Source organism: Pseudomicrostroma glucosiphilum (assembly GCF_003144135.1).
Source record: "Pseudomicrostroma glucosiphilum strain MCA 4718 unplaced genomic scaffold BCV69scaffold_1, whole genome shotgun sequence".
Classification (NCBI taxonomy): domain Eukaryota; kingdom Fungi; phylum Basidiomycota; class Exobasidiomycetes; order Microstromatales; family Microstromataceae; genus Microstroma; species Microstroma glucosiphilum.
The window spans coordinates 255114-280240 of record NW_020289913.1 but is presented as its reverse complement, the minus strand read 5'-3'; the positions used below and the strand labels follow the sequence as shown (position 1 = coordinate 280240).

At 56.9% G+C, this 25127-nt stretch overlaps 9 protein-coding genes across 9 annotated transcripts; 7 read left to right on the top strand and 2 right to left on the bottom strand.

Annotated features, from left to right (window-relative positions):
- Positions 1–162: 162 nt before the first annotated feature.
- Positions 163–5644, bottom strand: BCV69DRAFT_291636 (ras GEF). The gene is made up of 2 exons (XM_025493758.1): positions 2204–5644; positions 163–2114 (listed from the first exon to the last, which is right to left on the bottom strand). Exons 1-2 carry the CDS (start codon positions 5328–5330, stop codon positions 577–579), a joined length of 4665 nt encoding a protein of 1554 aa, XP_025350732.1. The 5' UTR covers positions 5331–5644; the 3' UTR covers positions 163–576.
- Positions 5645–5689: 45 nt separating this feature from the next.
- Positions 5690–6485, top strand: BCV69DRAFT_3359 (hypothetical protein). The gene has a single exon (XM_025495213.1). It carries the CDS (start codon positions 5752–5754, stop codon positions 6259–6261), a length of 510 nt encoding a protein of 169 aa, XP_025350731.1. The 5' UTR covers positions 5690–5751; the 3' UTR covers positions 6262–6485.
- BCV69DRAFT_279501 (hypothetical protein) lies at positions 6287–6698 on the top strand. Its single transcript, XM_025491274.1, has one exon. The coding sequence runs from the start codon at positions 6321–6323 to the stop codon at positions 6534–6536; it is 216 nt and encodes a 71-aa protein (XP_025350730.1). The 5' UTR covers positions 6287–6320; the 3' UTR covers positions 6537–6698.
- Positions 6699–7312: 614 nt separating this feature from the next.
- On the top strand, positions 7313–9752 carry BCV69DRAFT_3341 (hypothetical protein). Its single transcript, XM_025495212.1, has 5 exons — positions 7313–8091; positions 8193–8334; positions 8424–8698; positions 8815–9412; positions 9492–9752. Exons 1-5 carry the CDS (start codon positions 7615–7617, stop codon positions 9617–9619), a joined length of 1620 nt encoding a protein of 539 aa, XP_025350729.1. The 5' UTR covers positions 7313–7614; the 3' UTR covers positions 9620–9752.
- Positions 9753–10836: 1084 nt separating this feature from the next.
- Positions 10837–12137, top strand: BCV69DRAFT_295893 (hypothetical protein; the record flags this gene model as incomplete). The annotated part of the gene is made up of 3 exons (XM_025493949.1): positions 10837–11004; positions 11097–11315; positions 11421–12137. 3 exons carry the CDS (start codon positions 10837–10839, stop codon positions 12135–12137), a joined length of 1104 nt encoding a protein of 367 aa, XP_025350728.1.
- A 170-nt stretch (positions 12138–12307) lies between these two features.
- On the bottom strand, positions 12308–13309 carry BCV69DRAFT_295892 (hypothetical protein; the record flags this gene model as incomplete). Its single annotated transcript, XM_025493948.1, has 2 exons — positions 12308–13199; positions 13281–13309. The coding sequence occupies 2 exons, from the start codon at positions 13307–13309 to the stop codon at positions 12308–12310; spliced, it is 921 nt and encodes a 306-aa protein (XP_025350727.1).
- A 1737-nt stretch (positions 13310–15046) lies between these two features.
- BCV69DRAFT_243762 (hypothetical protein) lies at positions 15047–16246 on the top strand (the record flags this gene model as incomplete). The annotated part of the gene is made up of 3 exons (XM_025490082.1): positions 15047–15160; positions 15243–15676; positions 15763–16246. Coding segments are annotated over 3 exons (1032 nt in total), but the record flags the coding sequence as incomplete, so codon positions are not given.
- Positions 16247–17445: 1199 nt separating this feature from the next.
- BCV69DRAFT_3240 (hypothetical protein) lies at positions 17446–22256 on the top strand. Its single transcript, XM_025495203.1, has 2 exons — positions 17446–18681; positions 18767–22256. Exons 1-2 carry the CDS (start codon positions 17628–17630, stop codon positions 22186–22188), a joined length of 4476 nt encoding a protein of 1491 aa, XP_025350725.1. The 5' UTR covers positions 17446–17627; the 3' UTR covers positions 22189–22256.
- Positions 22257–22477: 221 nt separating this feature from the next.
- On the top strand, positions 22478–24939 carry BCV69DRAFT_3149 (hypothetical protein). The gene has a single exon (XM_025495156.1). The coding sequence runs from the start codon at positions 22924–22926 to the stop codon at positions 24811–24813; it is 1890 nt and encodes a 629-aa protein (XP_025350724.1). The 5' UTR covers positions 22478–22923; the 3' UTR covers positions 24814–24939.
- Positions 24940–25127: the final 188 nt, after the last annotated feature.

Genomic DNA, 25127 nt, shown 5'->3' with positions numbered 1-25127 from the left:
TTGCAAAGCTGGTCCGAGTTGAAGACACAAGAAGTCATTGGAAGCGAACCTCTCCCAGTCTTTACTGGCTGACGGTAGCAGCAGCAGCAGCAGCAGCGGCGGCGGCAGCAGCAGACAAAGCTTGAATTGCAATTTCCCACACTGAGCCTTGTCGCAGACTTGGGACAGGTCAAAGAGTACGGACAGACTTCAACTACCAATCCTTGCAGCAACTCCTCACACGTGGGGATGAGGGCGATGTTGAAGACTGACGTGCAAAAGAACGTAACATTTCGTACCGTAAAGAGTATATGAGTGATATGAGGATATGAGGGGGTGGAAAGTGGGGTTTGGAAAGAGGGACACACAATGAGTCAATAGGTGAAGTGGTACAAAGAGTACCAATCGTGAGAAGGAGGGGGAAAGTGGGAAAAGGGGGGAAATCGATGAGAATCTTGAGTGACACGTTTTGGGTATGTAGAGGATGCACTGGGAAGGGAAAAGCGGGGATCGAGAGACTGGCGAGTAACTTTTGTCGGCTCGAGTCTCGGGTATTGGCGAGAAGACACATCTAGTGGAATCCCTGGTATTCATTGACTAAGAATTGTTGAGCATCTTGAGAATCTTCGATCCTGCAGTCGCCGGTCCCGAGCCTTGTCGAGGCTCGACGGTAAGAGATCGTTGATAGAGGGCATCTTCGTCCATGACTGGGACATTCATGATCATTCGTTCCACGGCAGCATTGGCTCGGCCTGCAGAGTCTTCACGCTGACATCGCACAATGGCCATGACCGCTTCGTCCATCAGACTGAACTTTCTCCAATGCACCATGTCGTCAGATGCTCGCTTGGAAGGATTGCCATCCGACATTGAGAGGATGTCTTGCAAGTGAACGCCAAGGTATGGGATGGTCCTTCCCTCGGAGTTCTCTAGCGCGAGACGATACGCCGCAAAGGAGCGATCACTGCTCATCAATCTGGTCAAGCTCTGATAGACTTTGCTGACACTCTTGCCGGCCATGGCCTCTCGCGTCGATCGCAGACGATGGATCGATGCGTTGTTCAATCCAGCAAGGAGGGCTTGCAAGGTATTGTAGTTGTTGCTGTGACGTAGAATGGATGCAATGTTCATGAACTTCTCCAGCATCCTCGCCCGATTCTTGACCTTCTGCTGGACCAGGATCATCGAGCAGACCCAGAAGGAAATGTAGTTGAAATGAATGATCGAGCGAGCCACGGGCCCCTCGTTGCCACGCACAATCCTGGGAACGAGGATGTGTCGCAGCAGATCGCGAGGACTGATGGCAATGAACAGATCCCACTCCAGCCTTGTGAGCTCTGCAGCAATTGTATGATCGTCCGTGTTCTCTAGGGTCTGAGAGACACTTCGGAGGGAAAGCTTCTGTTGATGAGCGTCCATGCTGAGCCCCGCGCTACCGTCGCTGCGCGCGCTATCGGTGACGCTAGGAGCGATACCAGCCAAAGAGGCCGATGACTGCCCTCGAGGCGAGCCCTCTCCATTCAAGCCAGAGAAAGTTGTCGCATCCGAGGCGCTCCGGGCACGATTGGCTTCACCGCTGACCAGAGCCGAAAGCTGCGAAGGGGGTGCTGGCCCAAGCAGGGCCGCCTCTGACCGAGCGCTTGTATTGGAACGAGCGTCTGAGATTTCAGAGTCTGAGCGCTCGCGGAAAGGGCCTCGCAACATGCTCGTTGGAAAGTCAGGCTTCTCCGCGGGATTGACAGGTCTGACAGGAGAGGCGTCTGCTGCAAAGGTCTTTGGGCGGGAGCTATCTTGGTCCTTGCTCCAAGCTGCATCGAGATCTGGTGAATCCTTTACGTCATCGACGTACGGGCGAAGCAGAGTAGCAGTATGGGTTGTGGATGGGTGTTGGCATAGACGATCGAAGAAAGAGCATAGCAGAGGATATGTCTCAGGACCAGAGAGATCGCCTGGGTAGTCTTGGACCCAATCACCCAGCATCTTTGTCAGTTGCATCAGCGCGAAGCGAATGATGCTTCCGTCTTGTTGCTCCGCTGACGCCAACGTCTCAAAGCGAGACATCAGCTCATTCAGCAGCTTGATAGGTCGTACAAAGCCTCGATAGAAAACCATGAACATGAGTACGAATCGTGGATCTGGCGATGAAAAGGAGAACGACACACTCAGCCGACTGACGTACGGACAGCAAGTCTCAAGTTGGGTCCCGCTGGGACAATCCACTCACCGTTGCCTGATACTGCTGCAAAGAACAGCTTGTCCCACAGCTCTTCAAGCGTCACGTAGCCACCCGCCGACTTGATGTGCTGGATCCTGGCATTGCCTCGCAGGAAACCATCCTCCTCAGATTGTTCGCCCCCGAAACTTGAGGGTACATCCGAGTTGTCGCTCGCACCTCGCGATGAGATTCCACCAGGAATCGCTCCGGTTCCCCCGACAGCCGCGCTGGGTCGCCGAGGCAGTTGACCGGGTGCACCGGTCAGTGAAAGTCTCCGGTCCCTGGATGACGAAGAGGCCCCACTGTCCCACCCAGATGCGGGCGGAGATCCTTGAATGCTCGGAGTCCGGGCGTCTTCAACCTCAGAGCCGGATCGGTTTGGAGAGATCGAGCGCGTCCGACCAAAGTAGTTCTGGTCACCTTCACTGACTCGTTGACCAGCAACTGGAGACGATGGATTGGAATCAGTAGCGGAATCTGCTGCAGGCGATGCTACGTTGGGGCCGGTCGTCGTCGACCCGCGAGATTTGCGCAATCGAGCGGACCTGACCTTGGCAACTTCCTTGACAAGATACGAAAAGCAGTCCCGCATCCTCTTCTTGCCTTCATCGCTGCGGGCTGTACACTCTGCCAGACCGACGCCGTGCACGGCCGCAAGATCGCTGGCGTCGTATGGATCGATGACCTTGGGGTACAAGTCAGACTTGCAGGCCAGCATGACGATGCTCAACTGAGTTCTAGCAAAGGCTTCCAGCAGATTCGACATACCGGTGAAGCTTTTTTCGGCAGCTGCATCGTAGCAAAGGACGACCGCATCCATATGAGGCAGATACGGGGGCCAGGCAAAGACGGGCTCGCTACTTTCGCTCTCCGTATTGCCATCGAGGGTGGGTGCCTTCTTTGTAAGGAGTACTGATGTATCGATCTCTAGCACTTCGATGGATCTCTGCTCTTGGTTCACAACGCATAGAGTAGAGTGGGATGTGACCTTTTCTGAGAGGACTTGCGGCCTACTCAAACCGAATTGTTTGAGGCCTTTCCTGACTACCGTGGACTTCCCGCAACCTTTGTGCCCAATGACGGCGATGACGAAGCTAGCGTGGCTCCGAGGAGGATGCTGCACTTGCTGCAAGAGTATACTCGCTGTACTACCGCTGCGACTTCTACCTGTTGGCATACTTGCTGAAGATATGACAGGAGGTGCAAGAGTCTGCGAAGCGCTGCCGGCAGTCGGGCTATCGTTGACCGAAGCATTGCCCACTCCTCTGGCCTCTTTGTCCAGCATAGAGCCATTGGCATGCGACGCTCGTCTCAAATGGCTTACGTCTCTGTGACCAGCAGCTGCCGCTACATCGTTGGACTCAATCAGTGACGCAGCAGAGGGAACCGACGCCAGATTGAGATCAGTGGGTAGGCTATTGGACGCAGCGAGACTGCCTTCCGGGTTGTCTTTGTTGTCGTCTTGAGCAAGCGATGATGTAGCTGGTACATCTGCTTCCGGAACCACTTCACGGGAGAGCCCAGAACGCGGACCTGGATGCTGAATGTAGACTCGACCGACGAAGGGGGGATAGCGCCCGCTCGCTGGCACAGCTCCCACTGTATAACCTCTGGCTCTACCTCGGATTGGCGGGATCTGGACAGATGAGCTAGGAGAAGACACAACAGGTACTGGAGACGTTGCCGAGTGAAGTAAGGGCGGCAAGGCCACCGAAGTCGAGGCCACAGATCTCCGACGTTGGTTGATGAGCGGGGCAGGCTCCTCAGCTCGACTGGCGCCAGACAGAGAGGCGGTACCGGAGAAGGAAGAGGCGAAGCTTGACTCGTCTACAGTAGAAGAGGGAGAGGCAGCTTCGGAACCTACTGCATTCTTGTACGCTGGTGTGAGAGGCAGTGGTCCATCTGGGAGCGATCTTGCTGGCGGTAGGTCCTCGACACGAGAAGGGACGAGCGGTTGAATTGCAGGAGCAGCTGACAAGGGGTCGGGAGATGGGAAGAGGGACGGCGCGAAAGGGGTGCCATGTGGGGAGCCTGCAAGCCAGTTCGAGCTCGATATTGACAAAGAAGGGCCCGATGCCTGCGCCAGTCCTGCTGCCGTCCCAGGATTGTCATTTTGGTGCAGAGTACCAGGGGCAAAACCATCTTGTCGTAGCGTGCTGGGTTGAGGGTGGTCTGAAAGACCATCCTCACCATCTCTTCGCACGGCACTAGCGGACCAGGCCACCGACTGGGTTCCTTGCTGAAACACATTGACCGATGCCAAGGCCGCCGCTGTAGGTGAAATCTCCGCGGCGTCGTTGTCGTTCGAAGCTTTCATTAGTCCTGCCCTGCTTCTCCTTTTGGATTTCCTGCCTTCTGGGACACCTTGGCGATTCACTTCGCCTACATCTTGGTCGTCTTCTTCATCAGTGTCGTCATCGTCGTCCCCAGTTTCGTCATCAGCGGCATCGTAGAAGGACTGGTCCTCGCCGCTGTCTCCAGACGCTAATCTCCTGAGTGGTGCGTGTGAGAGCGTGGTGGCCATAGAGATGCTGCCCGACTGCCGCCTTGGAGGGGAGCCCTGCAGGCTACGACTGGAGCGAGCACCTACCGATGCCCTCTTTGTCGAGGCAGATGTGCCGACTCCAAGGTCCCGTAGGCTGGACGTCGTTTGCTCAAAGCCATCACCATATGAGCGCACGCCGCCAGCGTCCGGATCGTCCGAGTCGCTCGACCAAGGCGCTGACAGCTGTGACGCATCTTTCCTACTTGGAGAGCTTGCGTCTGGACCTGAGCCTAAGTTCCAAGGCTTTGGCTGCTTCTTGTATCGCGGGCCGACCGAAGCGCTCGATTCTGCGCCGCATTGTTCCCCGTAGGCAAAGGGAGGTGAGACGTCCTGATTTCCCTCTGGCACGCCTGTCAAAGGCGACGCCTCGGGACCATCTTGCCTCTGCCAGAAGGCAAGGGCGGAGGGTCGCCGTCTGATCTTTGGAGATGCATTGCGAGAAGAAGAGGAGGAGGACAGGGGTGAAGTTTGTGAGTCGCTCCGAACCATTGAAGCGACAGAGGAGGAGGGGGAGAAGTTCTGGCTCTGACCCTCGTCCTCAACGTTTCCCATTGCCCCAATGCCTGATCCGCCTCGGCCGAGGACAGACATGAGTGGCTCCTTGGGCACCTCCGACGGGGAACAAGGGTCACCTGGCCGGACAATGTGTTGGAGGTTTCGCCCTTGAGTCGTACCAGGCTGGCAAAGGATGGGCAAATGAGTGGGGCCGAGGCGAGGGCGCCGTGCCAAGAAGGACGATCAAGGTACGGGCGGAAGGGGAGAGAGGTCAAGTGTGAGTGTATGCGAGCGATGGTGAGCAGTCTGTGTGGGTGGAGAAGGTGGTGGTGATGGTGAGCCAGGCAGGCTGGTCGTGGTGAACAAGTGAAGCTGGGAAGCGTGGCGCGGGAGTGGGGCCGAGCGCGCCAGGCTGGGTTGGCGGTGTTGATTTGCCCTGTGTCTGTGTGCAGCATCACGGAGCCCGAGACAATCGGCCAGCTGCACACACACGCATCTCCATTCCTCTGCAACAAGGATGGCTGATCTAAGGCCATGTCCCACGATCATGTCTGTACGGACGTCTGCCTGTCGGTCTGTCTCGTGTCGCGCTATCAACCTCCCGGTTTCACCCGCGGGGGAGTGTACTCTTGACCATCACATCGCCTTCGTTGCAGCGTATCTCGCCTCGCACGCGCGGGACACCACAGGGCGCGGAGGTGGGCAGCTCACCCTCGTGGGAATCACTTCTGTAGACTTGGAGCTCAGCCATGGAGAGGAACCAGTGTCACGGTGTTTGTGCCATCGAAGCCGGCGGACGACACTTGTAGTGTCCCGGAGAACGCGGAGGGCACTTGCATCTGCAAGAAGATCCGGCCCAAGGGAGATCACCAAGGCAGGCAGCAGGCATCATCGGTGGTGTTGCCCCGAATGGACGAGAAGCGAGAATCAGCGGGCAACGGCCCGAGAAGCGAGGGCAGGGGCGCGACATTTGAGCCATCCGAGCTGCTTTCACGTCTGCCATCTCACGGTCACGATTCTGTTTTGATCTAGACATTGCCAAGACGTACTCCACATGTCGTCCATGTACAGCATGCCTGTAGAGGGATGCCCCTCGTAGCCGCCGCGAGCCTGCCTGCCCGAAGTCGCAGTACCGCCCTGACCCTAATGATCATCTCTTCTTGCCTGTGCGGCAAGATGCGGATACATTCCTTGGTTGGCCGCGGGCTTTCCCCTGTCCTAGCTGCGTCTCTCGACGTGCCAGCCCAATGGGGAGGTGAAGTGGTCAGATTAGGGATGCGCGAGATGAGACATCCCGATTGATTCCAAGTGGCTGCTGGCCATGCCGCACTAGGTCGATGGCCCTCCATGGGCCAGAATTCGGCGACCTCACAATGCCCTGGCATCTGGGCCGATTTGTAGGTCCGAGCAACAGAATCGGTGTGTATCTGCGAGGCCAGGAGAGCAACTTTTGACAAAGGTCCTCTGCGGGCCGTACTACTTGGCTCCGATCTTTGCCCCGCGCTGTGCCGTGCTGAGCGTTGCCGCATAGACGAGAAAGAGCAAGAAGTGGCAAGGAAGCACACCGCGAGGGATGGAAGCGGCCGAGGTACCAGCTACACTCCGAAAGCGAGGACACACGCGGCGGAGTCTCACCTCCGGTCATCCACTCGTTGGGAACTCAATCCTGCGAGGCTAGGCCGCCATTGAGGTACTCCTCCCCGTATCTCCCACGATCTCCCTTTCTTCGGCATCCCCGAGATCCAACCCTGGGGTCGCTCTTCACACTTCGGCATCACGAACCTTGTTCCTCTAGCCGCTCCTCGTCCTTCTCCTGCTCCTCCTACTCCCCACTACCTCGGCCTGTACGGAGAAAACGGCGTCCCGTCCTTGCATCCGACCCATCTGTCACCCAGCCCACGCACTCCATCCCTGAGGCGACTGAGTCGCCAAGGGAAGCAACTTCCGGACCATTGGCCAAGCTTTGCTACCTTCCCAGGAGGCAAAGGGGGAGGAGGGATCTCGGCCCAATCTTGATAGAAGTCATCGGCCGAGAGACTAAGCTGCAAGAGGGCGCAGCCAAGGAACGAACGCAGATCTTTGCTGTGGTACTGGATCCTTCAGCCGACGTACACCCAAGTCACGAGCCGCCAGTCCCACTAGCCCCAGCAGGGAGCAGACATGGCAGCGTAAAGGCAAGCATCCCACCAGCCACTTCTGTTCATGGCCACAGCACCTGCGCCGGGCCTCGACCTCCCATCTGCATCTTCTTGTCACCGACTCCTGAGCCAAGAATTGGCAACGAGCATTGCCAGACTGGCACAACAATCAGTCGCCCCATCCCTTGCTCTTCTCTCTAATTTAAAGCGGTCTGCAACTCTCACAGACTCCCACATTCCTCATGGCGACCCTCCTCTCCTCGTCCTCTGGCAGATGTGGGGAGCAGTCAGATAGCCTCAAGCTACCTGCGATTCGAAGCTTGGCAGACGTCCGCAGACCTTGCCCCTCTCCATCCTCCTCTTCTGCCACTGATCCACCTCGCAGACCTCTTCCCTGGCCTCTTCACGAGGAAACAGGCTCAAAGCTCAATCCTCCTTCCCTCTCTTCAAGTGGTCGCTTTACGTCCGCTACTTCTTCATCCTCGTCCTCTTCAGCGCCATCAGCACAGAGCAGCACACAGCTATCTCGACCTCTGCTGCAGCGTCCTCTATCAACACCCGGGACAGCGCCCACCTCAGCTCCTCAGCCTCATCCCTTCTTTGACCGAGGAAAGAAGTCTTCGTTGTACGTACCGCCTTCGCCAGAGCCCAGCATGCAACCCCTGGACGACGTCGAGGTCTCGGCAGCGCGAGAGCAAGCAGATGATAGCCTATCAGACGTAAGTTGAATAAGAGGTGATGGAGACCCAGAAGAGATGTCGAGGCCAGCGATCTGTCTATGAAACTTATTGCACCCTATCCGCTGGTTTACGCCCGACAGACCGAGGAGGCACTGCGTCTGGCTCTCGATATAGTAGCTCAGTCGAGAGAGCCTGGCAATTCACTCACACAAAAAGCAGCGGAGGAAGCATGCCGAGAGACTTCCCGAGCCTTGTTCCTCCTACAAGCCTGGTCTGCGCAGAGTGAGTAGTTGGATAGCAGAGCGCAGTCTGACTGCCGAGAAATCAGTGACGCGCGACTCCTGACACTCGCACTACCAATTCGTTCGTAGATCGGATCAGGAGTAGGGCGCTCCTTCGAAGCCGAGGCCAACACTCCGCGCCCGGAGATGATCGCAGCAGTGCTGATGCTACTCCATCGGGACACGGGCTGGCCAATTCATCCGCCATAGGTGCTGACTCCTTGCGACGTCATACAACAGCAACGTTGGACCCCGCTGGCCCTAGGAGATCATCACCTGCCGGCTGGACCCCACATGCCGCGATCACGGAAGTGCGGAGGCCGCTGCGGGAGGTCAGGACAGTGTATGAGGGGTTCGACCCAGAGGTAAGTCGCATTGTCGGCGACGTCGAAGGGCATCAAGACTGCCAATCCGTAGCGCGGTTGCTGTACATCATGACCTGACGCAATCCTATCTTCCGTACGCTCCCGACTTCGAATAGACCGACGACCTCCAGCCCCGACCCCCAATGACTGTCATACGCACGCATTCTGGTTGCATGGCTGGGTCCACTTCGGGTCACTCGCATACTGCACCCCAACCTCACGGCGCCGAGGCGGAGGCCAGCTACATGTATGCTCCCCCGAGCATTCGAAATCGACTGGCGGACTTGCACAAGGAGCAACAACGCGTGCTTCCGCCCATCATGCCCAGCCAGCCAGTGCAACAGCTACATTCGCATGATTGGGATCGCTCGGCCCATCGTCATGGGCCCATGCCAGTACCGATTAGTCACTCGGAACCTCGTTGGGGTCCAGTGCCAGCATCATCACCGGCGCAAAGATGGCCTCCTGGGCTGTCCGAGCTGTCCCCGGCCGCCAGAAATACCGCACCCACGGTGTCACCAGATCGTCAGCACGGCCAATGGTCAGACGGTCACAGTGCTGTTGACAACTACAGTGTCGACAATGAGGGCGGCGTGTCCAAGTACAAGAAGCGTAGTCGCGCTCCGGCGCCCTCTGCCTGCCGTAGCTGTGGAACCAGCGAGACGCCAGAATGGCGCCGAGGTCCCGATGGGGCTCGAACGCTGTGTAATGCCTGTGAGTATTTTCGATGGCCATGTTGAAGGGAGTCAAGGAAGGCAAAGGCTGATCTCGTCTCTACTGTCTACCCCTTCAGGTGGTTTGCACTTTGCCAAAGTCGCAAAGCGCAAGTCCAGCACCGAGGATGAACCTCTGGATGATGCTGCTACAGCTGCTGCCGGGCGCCTTCCACCTCTCTTACATCAGTCGAGCGGATCCTCCTGATCAGAATATTCGGCTTTGCCATCTCTCATGCCTCGGTGGACTCGTTGCCCCGCAGGAACCAAATATTGCTGGTCTGTATCTCCACTATATGTGACCTCTACTACGACCTTCTCCCTCTCCGTTGCCCACGTTCGTTTTCGTAGCTCGGCGTCGCCCCCAGTCTCACTCGCTTCTTCGTTTAGCTCCTATTTTGTTGTCACCATCTCGTTCGTCCCTCTAATGCACATGTCCATAGTCCTTCTTCTGATCATCATCGATAGCCTGGATGCATCAAGTCTCAAAGCGGCCATCTTTTTCCGTAGCAGTTCTCCGTGCCAAGCCCCGATCTTCGCAGATGCGCAAGATGGCAAATCTCACGGTCTCAGATCGACTTGCCCTATTGTCCGACTGATAGCAAAGCGCGGCGACTGCTGCTGTCAATTGCTCTACTCGAGCAATTGCTGTGGCGCGGACTTCCAAGCATAGCGTCGGCTAGTCCCGAACTAGCGTTGCTCGTGCACTGAACATTTCTGCGTTTGTGCTCATCGTAAAGGATGCCGACTAATCGCCGAGACAAGACCGTCGCAATGCTACCTCCTTTGACACGTTTGCCGTCACTTGTAAGGGACGCGGGCAAGTCGGGCGGCGACGTTTTGTCGCGTTGCGGAAGCAACTAAGCAATCCGTCAACGACTTGAGCAATTTGCTCCATTGCCTTTGGCACGACAGGCCATCGTTGCCATAGCTGTTCTCAGGGTATACAACGGCAGTGCGACCTCTTGCGCTGGCTCAATCAGCAGCTCGCCAGGGAGGTATATCGCCAGCGTAGTGACAACATCGTGTGTGGTGGCTACAGTGCTATTGCGGCTGCTGTCATCGATGCCTTCGGGCAAGTGGGCACTCTGAAGTCCTCACAACGACAACCCGGAATGATGGGCGCTACCGCAATACTCAGAGCTCCTTAGATCAGGTATAAGATGTAGCATCTTCTTTCGCTTCTTTTCGCTCTCGTCATCTCGTCTCCCACCTCACCAACCACTTCCACCTCACCACCTCACCCAGTACCAAAGTCTCGAGCCGTCTAAGCCCAAAGTCCAAAGTTCAGAAACAAGACTGACTCATAGCGCTACCAGCCAGACCTTGTCGACCACTGACTACTCGGCCCACTCATCCCCCCTCGCCCGCTACTAACTCTTTCCAGCTACAGTCACCCACGAAATTTCGATCCAAGTAAGCATAATGAAGTCCAACGCTCTTCTGATCACATTCATCGCCCTGGCTATCAGTGCTGCTGCTGCACCGCTAAAGCTGGCCAGCTCACAGGATGCAGGCGCTCTGGTCGAGAGATCCTACCAGGCTAGACATCATCAGGCTAAGGGTGACTATCACCCTCTCCCACGAGATCTGGTGAGTCCACAAGTGTGCTGGTGAACCACAACTCTCACCTTGCCAAAGCACTGACTCAGATATTGCTTCGTATCTGCTATCTGGCTTCTAAGCCTGGCAGTCTCAGTGGTGAAGTCACGGTTGAACAAGCGAGGCGAGCGGCGGGCGATCTTGACCTGACTAAGAACATCGACCTGACCAACAACAATGGCGACGACCAGAGTGGTCAAGGAGGCAACACCCATACAAGCAGCGGCCCAGGCTCAGGTCCGTCTCCAGGGCAGCTGAGCGGAGCCATTCAGTCCAACAAGGGTAGTGGGCTGACGATGCCGGTGAGTACATGAGCTTCTGACTCTAGCCCTGTCGGGCCACCAGTGATGTCCTTGAACAGCGCAATGCTGAGCTGAGCACCATTTTTTGTTGCTTGTGCGTTGCAGACTGGCGCTTGTCACAGCAGTGGTGCATGTGGAACTCAGCCAGACGCCCTCTCCCTCCAGGGTTTGGGGCCTGATGGTCCAGGGGGTGCAGGCCAGCTTGGTCTGCCTTCCAAGGCGTACGACACTGTTCCCACAAGCAGCGGTGGACCTAGTGCCGACAATGCCTCTCCCGATGCCTCGAAGCAGGACACCAACAATACCACCACGACGTCTCTTACCACGACTACAGCTCCGACTCCAGCACCGGCCCCGACTGCGCCTGTTGTAGGCACACCGCTGCCTATGAACCTACTAGCAACGGCCTTGATCGATATCATTAGAGCATTCGAAAAGGCTACTACCCCCATCAGCACGGCTGTGACCACTTCGCTCGCAGCCGCACCAACACCTGCACCGGGGCCCACACCTGTCAACACAACCACTCCCGGCTCTGGCAAACCTGGTGACAATACCCCCGACGATGCCAAGTCTGCAGACCCGGCAGCTGCCGGTGCAGACTCTGCCGACTCTAGTGTTCAGGATGCTGCAGGCTCGGGACGAGACTTGAGCGATACAGACAGCGTCGATGGGCCTTTCAAGTGGATCGTGATGCGCAGCACTGGTGCTGGGAAGCCTGATGCAGCCTCGGCGAAGAGGACCGTCGACGAATCCTCGCCCGCTGCTGACAAGGTCCAGGCTGCGAAGAGGCGGATCTTGGACTTCGACTCCGACGAGTAAGTAGACACGAGCTTGCCATAGGTCCACATCATACGAGCTCTGCGGTAGCTTGTGCATGATGACAACATAGATTGTACAATTCTCATCTGTATTGGTTACACCCTCCTTATGTCTCCCCACCCGCCGTCCGCTCAGCATAATAGAACGCCTTATGCCCAACTCAGTCGCTGCTATGTGTTAAAGCCCGTTCTTGTTGGCCAAGTGCTCGTCAGATCTTTCTCCAGTAGTCTCCTTGCTTTCATCAAGTGGCCTTCCAATCGCTGAACTTCATCGTTCAGATGCGACGAGCTTCGTATCAAGGCGGGTGGTGGAAGAGGTAGAGCGACCGGAGTGTACAATCGCGGGGGTGTTGCAATGGCTGCTGCCGGCTGAGGGGAGTCTGATGGGGAGGCAAGAGCAGAGGTAGCGAAAATAGACGCTGTAGCGTCTGTACTCGGCTGCCTCAGATTGCTGAACAGTCCCTTCATCGACTTCTCGAAGCGAGTCACATCGGCAGCGATCGCTTCTTGCCTTTCTTCAATGACGGGGACGTCAGGCTCAGCATGCCTTGCTGGTAGATCTACGATGGGCGAATATGTCTCTACCTTCTGCTCCTCAGGCTGCGTGTCTAGCCTGCTGGACGCAGGAGTGGCTATGTCATGCGAGGAAAGTATACGTTTGCTCCGATGCGAATGTCTGTGCCGCCGACTCTTGCGCTTGAAGAGGTCATCGAAGACAGCATCGATCTGTTCTAGGCTTCGTTGCTTGCCCAGCTCGTACTCAGAGAGGTCAATGGCATGGTCAAGATGGTTCGGCAGGAAAGACTGCTGTCGATCAATGGAAGACTGCTGCTGCGCGAGTGTTCGGAGAGGCTTATGCCCTTGGTGGTCTCTGGAGTCCTGTCTTTGCTCCATGTAAGCGTGTAATCTCTGTGTGACGACCGAGACTGGAGTCTTACTGGAATGTGCTTCATCGAGAGAAGAGCCCAACGGTGCATGTGAACTGGCTGGGTCTCTACGGTCACTGGGCCTCACTGGAAAGGCATTGGTCTCCTGTTTCCGGCGAATGCGAGAGATCTGGGCACTAAGAGGCGTTCAGGGGAGGCAGGTCAAGTCAGATGACAAGACGAATACATGCCAGGCTTTGTGGGCGAGCCTTGCTCACTTTGCCCCTCCCATGTAATTGACAGCCATGACGAGCTGCTCCCCATTGCGGTCTTTGGCATGTACAGTTAGATGCTCCTGAGTGGTAGGGGTGGCTAGGAACGGAAGCAGGGCGGCGGAGTCTGGTGCCGAGTCGCGGTTGAAACTCCACCTGTGGAATGGCTCGCTCACGTCCCAGGGCGAGTCGCGCGGGGCGGAGCGTGCAGGGCGAGGCGAGGCGACGGGGATCAACAGGTCCCTTTTTGGATCCTGGCTCACCTCACCTCGATCTTCAACTTCACTCCTATACCTCCCCAGCGACCTCCTCCCCTTGCCTTGCCTTGGGCATCGTCATCATCAACATCAAGGCTTGGCTCGCAGTGGCATATCGAAACCCTCGTCGTCATCATCTCCCTCGTCGCGCCACGTATCCGGCAAGCTATCCTACCCAAACACGCCCTTCTGGTCCCTTCTCCACGCTCACAATCCCGGACTGTCCTCGCCATTGGACTCGCTCAAGTCGTCTCTTATATCCTTTTGCCCTCTTCTCAGTGCTCCGTGACAAGACAGCATCGCGTTGACGCTTCAGACGCCAACACGAGTGAACGACCCCAGACACGCCCTTCCACGATCTTCTTGCCGCGCCGGCCTATCTGACCATATTGTGAGTATCGAGACACCACCCCTAGCAAACCAAAGGCCGTAGAAGTCGCGTGTAGCTATGCCGTTGCATCGCGAGCTTCAGCAAAGCTGTACTCGAAGTCTACTGTCCTGTCACAGGATCACGAGAAGAAGCGTCTTGGTCACATTTCATCCGATCCGATGGCGTCACGTCCATATTGATCTGCATCTCCGCGCCTGCCGTTGAACTGACCTCTAATCGCTCCTCCCCGATCCTCCTCTCCTCTCCAATCACTTCGCGTTCGCTCCCCAACCGTCGCAATGTCGACGTGAACAGCCTCATCCAGTGATCAAACCGTCATCACCACCACATACTCTGACAACACTCCTGCGCGATGTCAAACGTAAGTGCACCAGCTGCAGCTTTGCTCCTGTGATCGTCGAATGATTGTCTAACAGCATCGCTGCGCATCTTCATCGCGCTAACAACAGGGTACTCGACGAGCGCCTGCCGTACGGTCAAGATCGGCGACAGCAATCACGAGGGCGCAAGAAGCTGGCCAAGCTCCTGCCGCTAACGGAGCCGCCGGCGTTACCAGGGCCACTCGCGTGAAGGACGATGTTGGTGCGAGCGCGGCCTCTAGGGGCGGGACTCAGCCCACTGCAACGAGCACCACCCTCGGGACTCGTAAGAGAGCGGCTCTAGGTGATCTCACCAACGCCAATCGAGCCAAGTCCGCGTCTGCTACCACCGGGGCTTCGCGTATCACTGGCGCCGCTACCAAGGACGGTGCCGCTGCCCGGACCAAGAGCGCGTCCACCGCGCCTTCTGGCGCAGCCTCCAAGATCCCCAGAGCAGAGTCTAGCACTGCCGCGGGCAAGAGGCTAGCGACGCGAACGGTCGAGGAGGATGCCAGGGCCAATCGCGTCGTCCGACGTGTTGTCGCGTCTAGTGGGGCAAAGCCAACTGCTGGTGCCTCTCGCTCAACTGGCGTTGCCCGAAGCACAACAGCAGCTCCAGTCGCAGAGGAAGAGGGCGACCAAGCTGAGGCCACCGCTGCTAGAGAGAGCAAGAGAGTGAAAGTGGAAGGTGACGCATCCAGACGTGTCAAAGAGGTCGGCGCTGGCGCCCGTGAAGGCGAATCTGTCAAGGCCATCTCTGCCCCTGTAGCAGAGGCCAAGGATGCCGGATGGGAGGACCTGGATGCAGAAGACAACGACGACCCTTTGATGGTGGCCGAGTACGTCAACGAGATCTTCGACTACATGAAGACTATCGAGGTAAGTAGCCATTGTTCGATTCATTTACCAGCCGTGGACCGTTTTGACTTAGCCTCGTTCTGCTCCCACCTTCACTCCTCAGGCGACTACGATGCCCAATGGCAGCTACATGGATACGCAGAACGAGATCGACTGGACCTTGCGTGGCGTCCTCGTCGACTGGCTGATCGACACACACTCGAAGTTCCGCATGCTGCCAGAGACCCTGTTCCTCGCATTGAACGTCGTGGATCGCTTCTTGACCAACCGAACAATCACGCTCAACAAGCTGCAGCTTGTCGGACTCACCGCGATGTTCCTTGCCGCGAAGTACGAGGAAGTGCTGTGCCCGTCCGTCGCCAACTTCCTGTATCTCGCCGATGGAGGCTATACTACGGAAGAGATTCTGAAGGCTGAGCGGTACATGCTCAAGGTCCTGGGCTTCAACCTCTCTTACGCAAACCCTATGAACTTCCTGCGGAGGATCTCGAAAGCTGATAACTATGACATTCAGACAAGGACCGTCGCAAAGTACTTGTGAGTAGCGCGAGGCCAAAGTGGAGATTCGAGTCAGGCACGCGCAACCGGAGCTGACCAGACATTCTGTCCCCCTAACTTTTCAGCATGGAGATCTCGCTTGTCGACTACCGCCTAATGGAGCACCCCCCGTCACTGGTGGCAGCCGCTTCCGTCTGGATGGCGCGACGCGTCCTGGAGCGAGGGCCGTGGACTCCCACGTTGGTACACTACTCTTCTTACTCCGAATATGAGCTTCTGGGCACAGCAGAGATCATGCTAGACTTCATCCTGCGGCCAGTCCAACACCCCAGTTTCCACAAGAAGTACGCCGGCAAGAAGTTCATGCGAGCTAGCACCTACGTCGTGGACTGGGCTCGGAACAATTATGCCGACGCTGTTGTACCCGATGAAGAGATTGAGACTCAAGACTTTGGACAGCTCAGAGTGGATCTGTTCGCAGACCAAGGGCTGCTGCGACCGTCCGGAAGCGATACGGCCAGCCCGAGGGAGGAGAGGAGCGTGTCGCCCTTTGTCAAGGATGCCAATCCGGAGTGGGACAGTTCAACCGTCGGAATCAATGGCAAGTAAAAGGCGGTGGTGGGCTGGGCTCCCGCGGAGGAAGGGCACCATTTGGAGGACGAGAGATACTAGCAACAGATACAACAAGATCAGTGTCCATTGAACCATTGCCGAGCCAGTAAGCATCATTTCCCTTTTACCCCTTCTTGCCTCATCTCAACTTGTCTTCAATCTTTCTTCCCCTCCCTGCATGTAAGAATCCATTGCGCATCTATTCCAACCTCACCCTTGCGTCGCCTGTGTGTGCAGCCTGTCTCTGATGTCCATATATAGGTGGCTCCACTTGCTTGCATGGCCTGTGTGCCGCTTCTGCTGGGCCAGAGCTTGCGACTCATGTTCTGCTGCGTCGCCTTGAGCAAGAGATGAGCAATTGAGCCGCGTAGGCGGTCGAGGTGGGGAGAAGACGGGGGGTGGCGGAGCTAGAAGCGTGGTGCAGCATCCGCCTTCTATGGGGCGGCACGGTGAATGACGCGCCTAGGCACCAGGTCAGTGGGCCTAGCACACAGAAGCAGCACCAAGCGAGGCAAAGGAGGGATCCAGGCAGGCGGCCAGAGCAAAAGGAGAGATGGACCAAGAGCGATGAGTGGAAAGCTGTCCGGACTCTGGGGCGGAAATCTCCAATTCCTGGCTTGCCTGTGGCGGCAGGTCGGGCGACGTTTGACGTGAGGCCCTGAGCGCGGGCAGCAGCAATGGAACAGGGAGAGCTTCGTCCCAGTCCTACCCTTCCATTGCAGGCCACTCGTGATCAACTTCGCGTCGCTCTCAAGGCTTACTCAGGGGCTTCGCAGACGTCTTCCCTTGCTTTACACTCTTTTACCCCTCCTCACATCCCTCACATACTATTCGGTCAAGGCACATAGAGCGCGATTCGCTGCCATCTGCGTCTCCTCCGCATCTTCTGCACTGCATCTTCTTCTTCTTCTTCTCGCCTCGCCCCCCGGCTCATACGCGTCAGGCACCCTGGATCTCGTTTCGGCTTTCTCTTCTACACCAGGGGCCACATCTCTTTCCTTGCATTCTCTCATCTTTGGATCTATCTTCGAGAGCCTTACCACGTACCGTGTTTGCCGGCTGAAGCTACTTCTTTCCTTTGTTCGCAAGACGCGCAAGACTCCTATCTGCTTCCGCCATCGATTCTAGAATTGGCCCCGCCGCAATTGTTGCTGCACTCTTTTGCCTTGGACTCATTAGGGCAGCCATTTTAGAGTACATAGCGATCCGGTGACAAGGTGGGCGCAGTCAGTGAAGCTGTTTCTTCGGTCCCCAAGGCTCTTCGTATAGTCCAGCCACTCCTTCATCCTTCATCTTTCAGCTTGCCCTCAAGATACCGCAAAGGGGACAGCTCCCCGCCGCCCATACTCGTTTGCCCCTGCAAGTCGATCATCGGATAATGGGTCACCTGTCCGCAACCAAGGAGCGCTCGGCTACGGCCGCTCCCGCGGCCAACCTGTCCTCTTCTTATCCGAGGACACTGCTGCGAACCTGCGCATACTGGGCCACCAGGAACCCCATCGAAGTCATCGTGACCATCTTCATCATCGTTACATTGGCCTACTTCCAACTTCTCCATGCTGTGGCTCACTCCGATTTCTTCGAGCCGCTCAAGCAGGACGCCGCGAGGCTAGCAGCTGCGTCTACCTTACCGGACTCCTCTCTCCTGCAGCAGGGTGGCGGCAGCAACGGTATTTCGGACAAGGACAGCTCTGCGGCTGCCACCTTCATCAGGCTGGCCGGTCGGGGAGAACAGTGGCTCACCTTTGATCCCTCGAGCGCCGAACACTCCTCAGCAGCCTTTCAAGCCCTGAGCTTCGTCGTCGAGCCGATTGTACTCGCAGATTCGGAATTGACTTCCAAGCCTCGGAGCGTTAGGGCCTTGAAGGATACCTTCCTGCCTGTCGTGGCGGACAAACTCTATGATGACCTGTCCCGCAACTCCAGCGATCTGGGAGAGCCAGTGCAGGTCTACGACGTAGATGCAGACCTCACTGCCTTTGCCTTTGGCAGATTGTATCCCGAGGGTCAGCACGTCTCTTCGCGCAAGTCGCTTCTCGAGGACGCGGGAGATCCTGATCTCCTTGCCTCTGTACTGGCAGACGCCTCAAAAGCCGCTTCTTCACGGCTTCGGCGTAGCCCTGCTGGAGCAGTAGAGGCTAAAGCGCTTGACCTGCAGGCGCAGCAATTGAGCCTCGTGTCTGTCATCTCGGACTCGGATCTGGAGAGGCATACGCCTGGCGGCAGGAGGAACACCGGCGCCACGGAAGAGTTGAGGAGTATCAGGTGGTTGGCCTACACTTCGCGAGCGCTGATCGTCAGGTTCTGGGCTCTGCTACAGAAGGCGGATTCGGCGGACATCTTCGTCATGCTCATGGCATACGTTATGATGCACGGGACATTCGTCAATCTCTTCCTTTCCATGAGGAAATTTGGCAGCAACTTCTGGCTGGGTGAGTACATCTTCCAATCAAGTCGATATAGCATTAACTGACCTTCGTCGTCCCCTCGCATGGACTCTCACCCTCACTTGCGCAGGCACTTGCGTTCTGGCATCGTCAATCTTCGCTTTCCTCTGCGCTCTGACTGCTGCTTCCATTTTGGGAGTCGTAGTAGATCCTGTCTGTCTATCAGAGGCGCTTCCATTCCTGGTCATTACCGTTGGCTTCGAAAAGCCCTTCATCCTAAGTCGCGCAGTCTTCACCCACCCTGGCATTGCACCGGAACCGCACAACAGCGAAGCTGCCCCCAAGACGACTGAGGGCGCTCTTTTGACCGGTCTGGATGGCAGCGAAGGGCTGAATGGTCTCGCAAACGCTAGCCAGCTCCCCTCTGACCTCACGACAGTCGACCCCTCCATGTCGCCTGAGGAGTCCTTTGTTCGTGCCTTGACAGCTCGACTCAAGTCTGAGCCATCCCTGCAATGGTCTGTGCCCCCACCGATGCCGGCCCACGAGGTCGTTTCGTCTGCTGTCGATTCTGTAGGCATGCAGCTCGCTAGGGACTACGCTATCGAGATTGCTGTGCTCCTCGTAGGCGCTACGAGCGGTCTCAGCGGATTGCGAGAATTCTGTCAGCTGGCTGCACTCATCCTCATCTTCGATTGCGCCTTCCTCATGGTCTTTTACGTTGCAATCTTGACTGTCATGGTCGAGGTGCACAGGATCAAGGTCATGCGGGGAGTCAGGAAGCCCCGGCCAAGCACTCCGCCCAATGTTGACTCTGATGACCCCATCTCGGACATTCCTACCCCCACTTCGGGTGGCAGCGATGATGTATCTCAGACTATTGCAGGTCTTCGACAGAGCAGCCCAGAGCGACGAAAGCGCTCGCGACCTCTCTGGCGACGAGTGGTCAAGCTGCTTCTCGGCAAGGTTCCCTTTGAGTCGAGTCGAGGCAAGAAGGAGAACCCGGTTGCAAGGCTCAAGCTACTGCTCATCACGGCCTTCCTCACTCTGCATTCTCTCAACCTCGTCTCCACTTTGACGGCCCAATCCGCAATCTCGAGGCATCAGTCAATCGCAGAGCCGAACTTGTTCGAGGCCGTCGTAGAATCCTCGGTTCTCTTCTCGCCAAATGTCGCATCGCCTACCCTCTCGCCGCTGCTGGCTGATTTGGTCTCTTCTCAGCCTTCGGACCTCGATCTCGTCGTGAGAGTTGCGGACTCAGTCGTCTTTGTTCTCATCGACAAGGCGGCTGAGGCAGATGAAGTCCGCAGCTCAATGGCCAATGCTGCCCTCAATGCCTCAGGCGGAGCTGGATCGACTGTTCGCACGTCTGCCTCTTCCAATGTAGCAAGCTCGCTGCGAGCATCAGGTCGTACATCGGGCTCACTCGCCGTACTTGATAGCTTCATCACTGGGTGGTCTACTATCGTTGGCGACCCCGTCATCTCGAAGTGGATGTCTCTGGCTCTCCTGATCAGCATCTTCCTCAATGCGCACCTTCTCAAAGGTATCGCATCCGGCAACGCTGCAGTCGCTGAGGGCAATGCGGCAGGGGCTGCTGCCTTTGCTGCCGCTCGCATGATTGGAGCTCATCTCGACCGGGCAGGCGAAGAAGACACTGGCCGTGAGACAGGCAAATCACAACAGCGAGGAAATGTTCAAGCGGCAAGTGCAACGGCAAAGAGCAACCAGGGTCTCAATGAGTACCACATGATGCTGGCGCGGAGAGCCACTGCTCATGGCGGAAAATCCAAGCTTGACAAGCTTCCCGGAAGGAATGGCGCTCAGCCGGACGTCGATGGCTCGCCAGCGGGCTCCGACAAGAAGACTGCTATCCCGGCTGTTTCCATCAGTAGCGACGCAGGAGATGCCATCAGGGATCTCAAGAAGCCGGATGTCCCTGCTAGCGCAGACGGAGAAGGAGCCGTTGCCAGCCCAGGAGCGAGAAACTCAGGTCTGCGACTGCAGCCCACGAACTTCATTGGCAAGAACGGCAAGGTGGACACACGCCCATTCGAGGAAGTGCTGGACATCTATGCTGGTGGAGGCGGTGTGTTCATGCTCAATGACGAGGAGATCATCGTGCTGGCTCAAAAGGGCAAGATTGCTCCCTATGCATTGGAGAAGACGCTACAGGACCACAATCGAGCTGTGAGAGTGAGACGAGCACTCATCTCGCGCTCCTCATCTACTGCCTCGCTCGAGAACTCGTTGCTGCCGCATCTGGACTACGACTATAGTCAAGTGATGGGAGCCTGTTGTGAGAACGTTGTGGGCTACATGCCCCTTCCTGTGGGCATTGCCGGTCCACTGACAATCGATGGGCAGCCACTGCCAATCCCAATGGCTACAACAGAGGGTACACTGGTAGCATCGACTTCACGAGGCTGCAAGGCTCTCAATGCGGGTGGTGGTGTCACCACGGTCCTGACTCAAGACGCCATGACCCGTGGTCCAGCTATTGAGTTCCCCGACATTGTACAAGCGGCTCGGGCAAAGCGGTGGGTCGACTCGGCTGAGGGAGCGCAAGCCATCAAGGCCGTCTTTGACTCTACGTCTCGCTTCGCCCGTCTGGCAAGCTTGCGAAGTGTCATGGCCGGTCGGACTCTATACGTGCGATTCGCAACTAGCACTGGTGATGCGATGGGCATGAACATGATTTCCAAGGGTGTGGAAAAGGCATTGGACATGCTCATCAACGACCACTTCCCCGAAGCTGTCCTGCTCTCCTTGTCCGGCAACTACTGCATCGACAAGAAGCCTGCAGCAATCAATTGGATCGAGGGTCGAGGCAAGTCAGTGGTGGCAGAGGCGGTCGTGCCTGGACACGTCGTCAAGTCGGTGCTGAAGACGACGACTGAGTCTCTGGTGCGCCTGAACATCCGCAAGAACCTCGTGGGATCTGCCATGGCTGGATCTGTGGGAGGATTCAATGCTCACGCCGCCAACATCCTCACTGCGATCTTCCTGGCGACGGGACAAGATCCTGCCCAGAACGTCGAGTCTTCGATGTGCATCACGCTCATGGAAGCTCTTCCGTCCAAGGATGGTGGGGAGGAGGATGATCTTCTGATCACATGTAGCATGCCCAGCATCGAAGTGGGGACGGTGGGAGGTGGGACTGGTCTGTCACCGCAACGGGCCATGCTCGAGATGCTGGGAGTGGCAGGAGCCAATCAGGCTACCCCCGGTGCCAATGCTCAGCGTCTGGCGAGGATCATCGTCGCATCTGTTATGGCCGGTGAGCTGTCTCTGATGTCAGCCCTGGCAGCCGGTCACCTGATTCGAGCCCACATGGCCCACAACCGATCTGCCCCACCTACCGCCCCGGCTACACCGGGAGCAGTGACGCCGCTGCGGAGAGAAGGCTCGAGCCAGAATCTGCCCAGTCTGTCTACCATGACACCACTGGTGGCAACCCCTGTGCGTAGATCGCCGACTTCGTCGACGGATGGCCCGTCTACCCAGCTCAGACGGTCTGCGAGAAGCGGTCTGGGAGAGCGGAGTACATGAGCAGAGAAGGTCAGACAGCGGAAGTTAGTTGGAGAAGAGTCACGGAAGATCATGTTGAAAGCAAAGGGGGAAATACAAGTACTATCCAGTGTCACTTTTGTCATTGCGTCTGTTCTATCTGCAGGCCTTGTGCTGCTTATGGTGTCGAGGTGTGTGCTGATGGCTTGGCCTCTACGCGGGAAGTGTTCGCGTTTGCAAGGGGTGTGCAAGCGAGGCGGGAGGGAGTAGTCTAGTCGAGACATGGGTTGCGCCGCCGGCACAAGTGCTCTGTCGCAATCTGGCGTTGGTACTTGGAACTCCGCCCGCGCTGTCAATCTCTCCGCTGCTGAGCCGCCGCACAAGGGCGAGAGAGTAAGCTGACCCGCGCCTCCGTGCGCCGACCTCGCTGTGCCATCGGGCGTCCCCACTGACGAGGTACAGATAGAGCGCTGCCCATCATCGCTCAGCGCATGACTCGATCGCCTCCCCCCAAGGAATGGTGATAGCAGTGCTATATAGTCGCTTCTGCTGATACATTTCGCGCCACCCACTCCTATCCGACCCTCCCAACGCTGTTCAACAGCCAATCCACGTCCATTCCACGCCTTTCCCGGCTTAGCACTGGCTGCTTGCAACACCTGCTCCAGCCCGAGCTCTAATCAACTCGCCATTCGTACACATCACATGCAAGGCCGCTAGCTTCGTCGGCCTTTTCTCGACGCCTACATTACATCTTCACCACCTTGATACCACACGATGCCCGCCAAAGTAGATAATCTGGATGCCGCCATGCTGCTGGAGAAGCGCAGGGAGCAGAATCGTGCCGCTCAGAAGAGATTCAGAGAGAAGAGGGCCGCCAAGCAACAACAAGAGCAGCGCCACCAGCAGCCACCACGAGGGGAAACGACATACAGCGCAGAGTCAAGCTTTGATGACCACGTTACCGTAGAGGTACCTGCACAAGCTCTTTGGGCGGATGCCGTCCCTGTGCATTCTGCAGCTTACGGGACAGGCCCGTGGGCGCCTGCTGAGCACCAGCCGAAGCTACAACAACGGCCAAGCCAAACAGCTTCCTCGTCCAGCGCCTCACCCTTCACCTTGCTAGGCTATCATTCAGACGTGGACATCTCAAGCTGCGCGAGCTCAAGCGGTCACTCTTTCTCAAGTCCATCGACGACAGAGGAGATTACACCTTCACCTCCTGCAGCCGATAGAGACGTCCCGCCCGCTACCTTCGAGACGACGGCGGCTCAATTGGATCTCTTTGGACTGAGCTTACCATCGCCCCAGCAAGAGTCGCAAGATGATACCAGTCCGGAGCTTGAAGTGGTCCAGAACCATGGTGACCTGGAGACCATGAGGGATATCGGTCTGTTCGGTGGGGGCGAGAGCTGGGTAAGACCTCCTTTATCCTCACCGACACCGGCGCTGCCTTCGCAGACGTCGGAACAACCATTTGACTTGGCAAGACTGCTCATGCCCACTGCCGACGGCATGCAAAGAAGTTTCGGCAACAGCAACAGTAGCAATGGCACATTTGCAGGCTATGGTGCAGGCGCATCTGGCTCTACGTCCTATGGCAATGCGCAGGCCAATATGGTTCCACTCGAGTTTGCCTGGACACTTGCGCAGGTAATGTCGAGGACTCAAGGCATTTCACCTCTCCAGGTGATGCAGTCGGGTCAACTCTCTCCTGCGTCCATGCGCAGTATCTTCTGCCCGGATCCTCACGTGGACAGTCGTATGCAGGTCAAGCCCATTGCCTTTGCGAGCGCAATGCGCGTCAATCTTATCACTCTTGGCTATCTCATAGAAGACGCAGAGACTTGCGATACCAATGTCATTGCCAATGTATGGAAGAAGCAGTCTGCCAGGTACATCCGCAGAGGCCCAGATGGTCGATACATTGACGATGTAGAAGATCCCAAGGGCAGGCTGGCACTCTCCTTTCCCAATGTACCGACGCAGCTGTCCACGCAGTTCTATTGCGGAACGATCCCTAAGAGTCTCAGTCGGAGTGACCAGATTCGAAGGATTCGAAGCCTGCGCAACGCACCCAACATCCATCCCACTAAACTCCAGCTCGAAGTGCCGCATTCGATCTTCATCGACGTCCTTCCCTGGCCTAGCGTGAGGGATCGGCTCATTCGCCTCGTCTCTGCCGGCGAAGTGGATATCCACGATGTAAAAGGGGATCTGGTGGGCAAAGACTTCGGCACAGTGGGGGCAGGTAATACTGTGCAGATCCACGGGGATGACCCGCTAGATGAAGAATCGTGGGAGCTGAGCGAGCACTTTTTGCAGAAGTACCACGTCTGCCTTCAATTGGGACCCAAGATCATCCGCAGAACAAACTTCTGGAGGAGAATGCGAGGAGAGCCCGATGTCGTCCTTGACAAGGGCGGCGCGGAGCAAGCACCATCAGAGATGGCGTCTAAGGCGGCCGAGACACGGAGTCAGAGTCAGAGTCATCAGGTACCTGGTTCGGACGCGTTCAAACTGGCTACAGGGGTAGCTGATCCGATGAGGCAAAGTAGTAGCGTGGCCTCCTCGAGACCTTCCTTGTCGATGAACTACGATTTAGAGACTACGCTGGAAGAGCTTCTGGCGAACCAAGCAGAGGGGTCCACAGGCATGGTGAGGTGAGAACTGTATAGTAGACTGTCATCCTTAGACTCGGACTTGTCTAGGAAGGCGAACGGATTCGTTTCCCGAGCGTATAACTTTGTCGTAGCTCGTCCATCATCTCCTCCGTTGTTGTAATACCATCCACCACTTTGAAGTCTAGACGCCGTTCTTTATGCATGCATGCACGCCCATCGAATCTTCTTGCACGCCCATTGTATTCACCTCGCGTGGCAGAGGAAAGGGCGTGGGGTACAAGGGGGAGGTGGTTGAATGCTCTGGCTGCGTGAGAAAGTGGGCGTGTCAAAGGACACAGGGGGAATGCTGATCAAAGT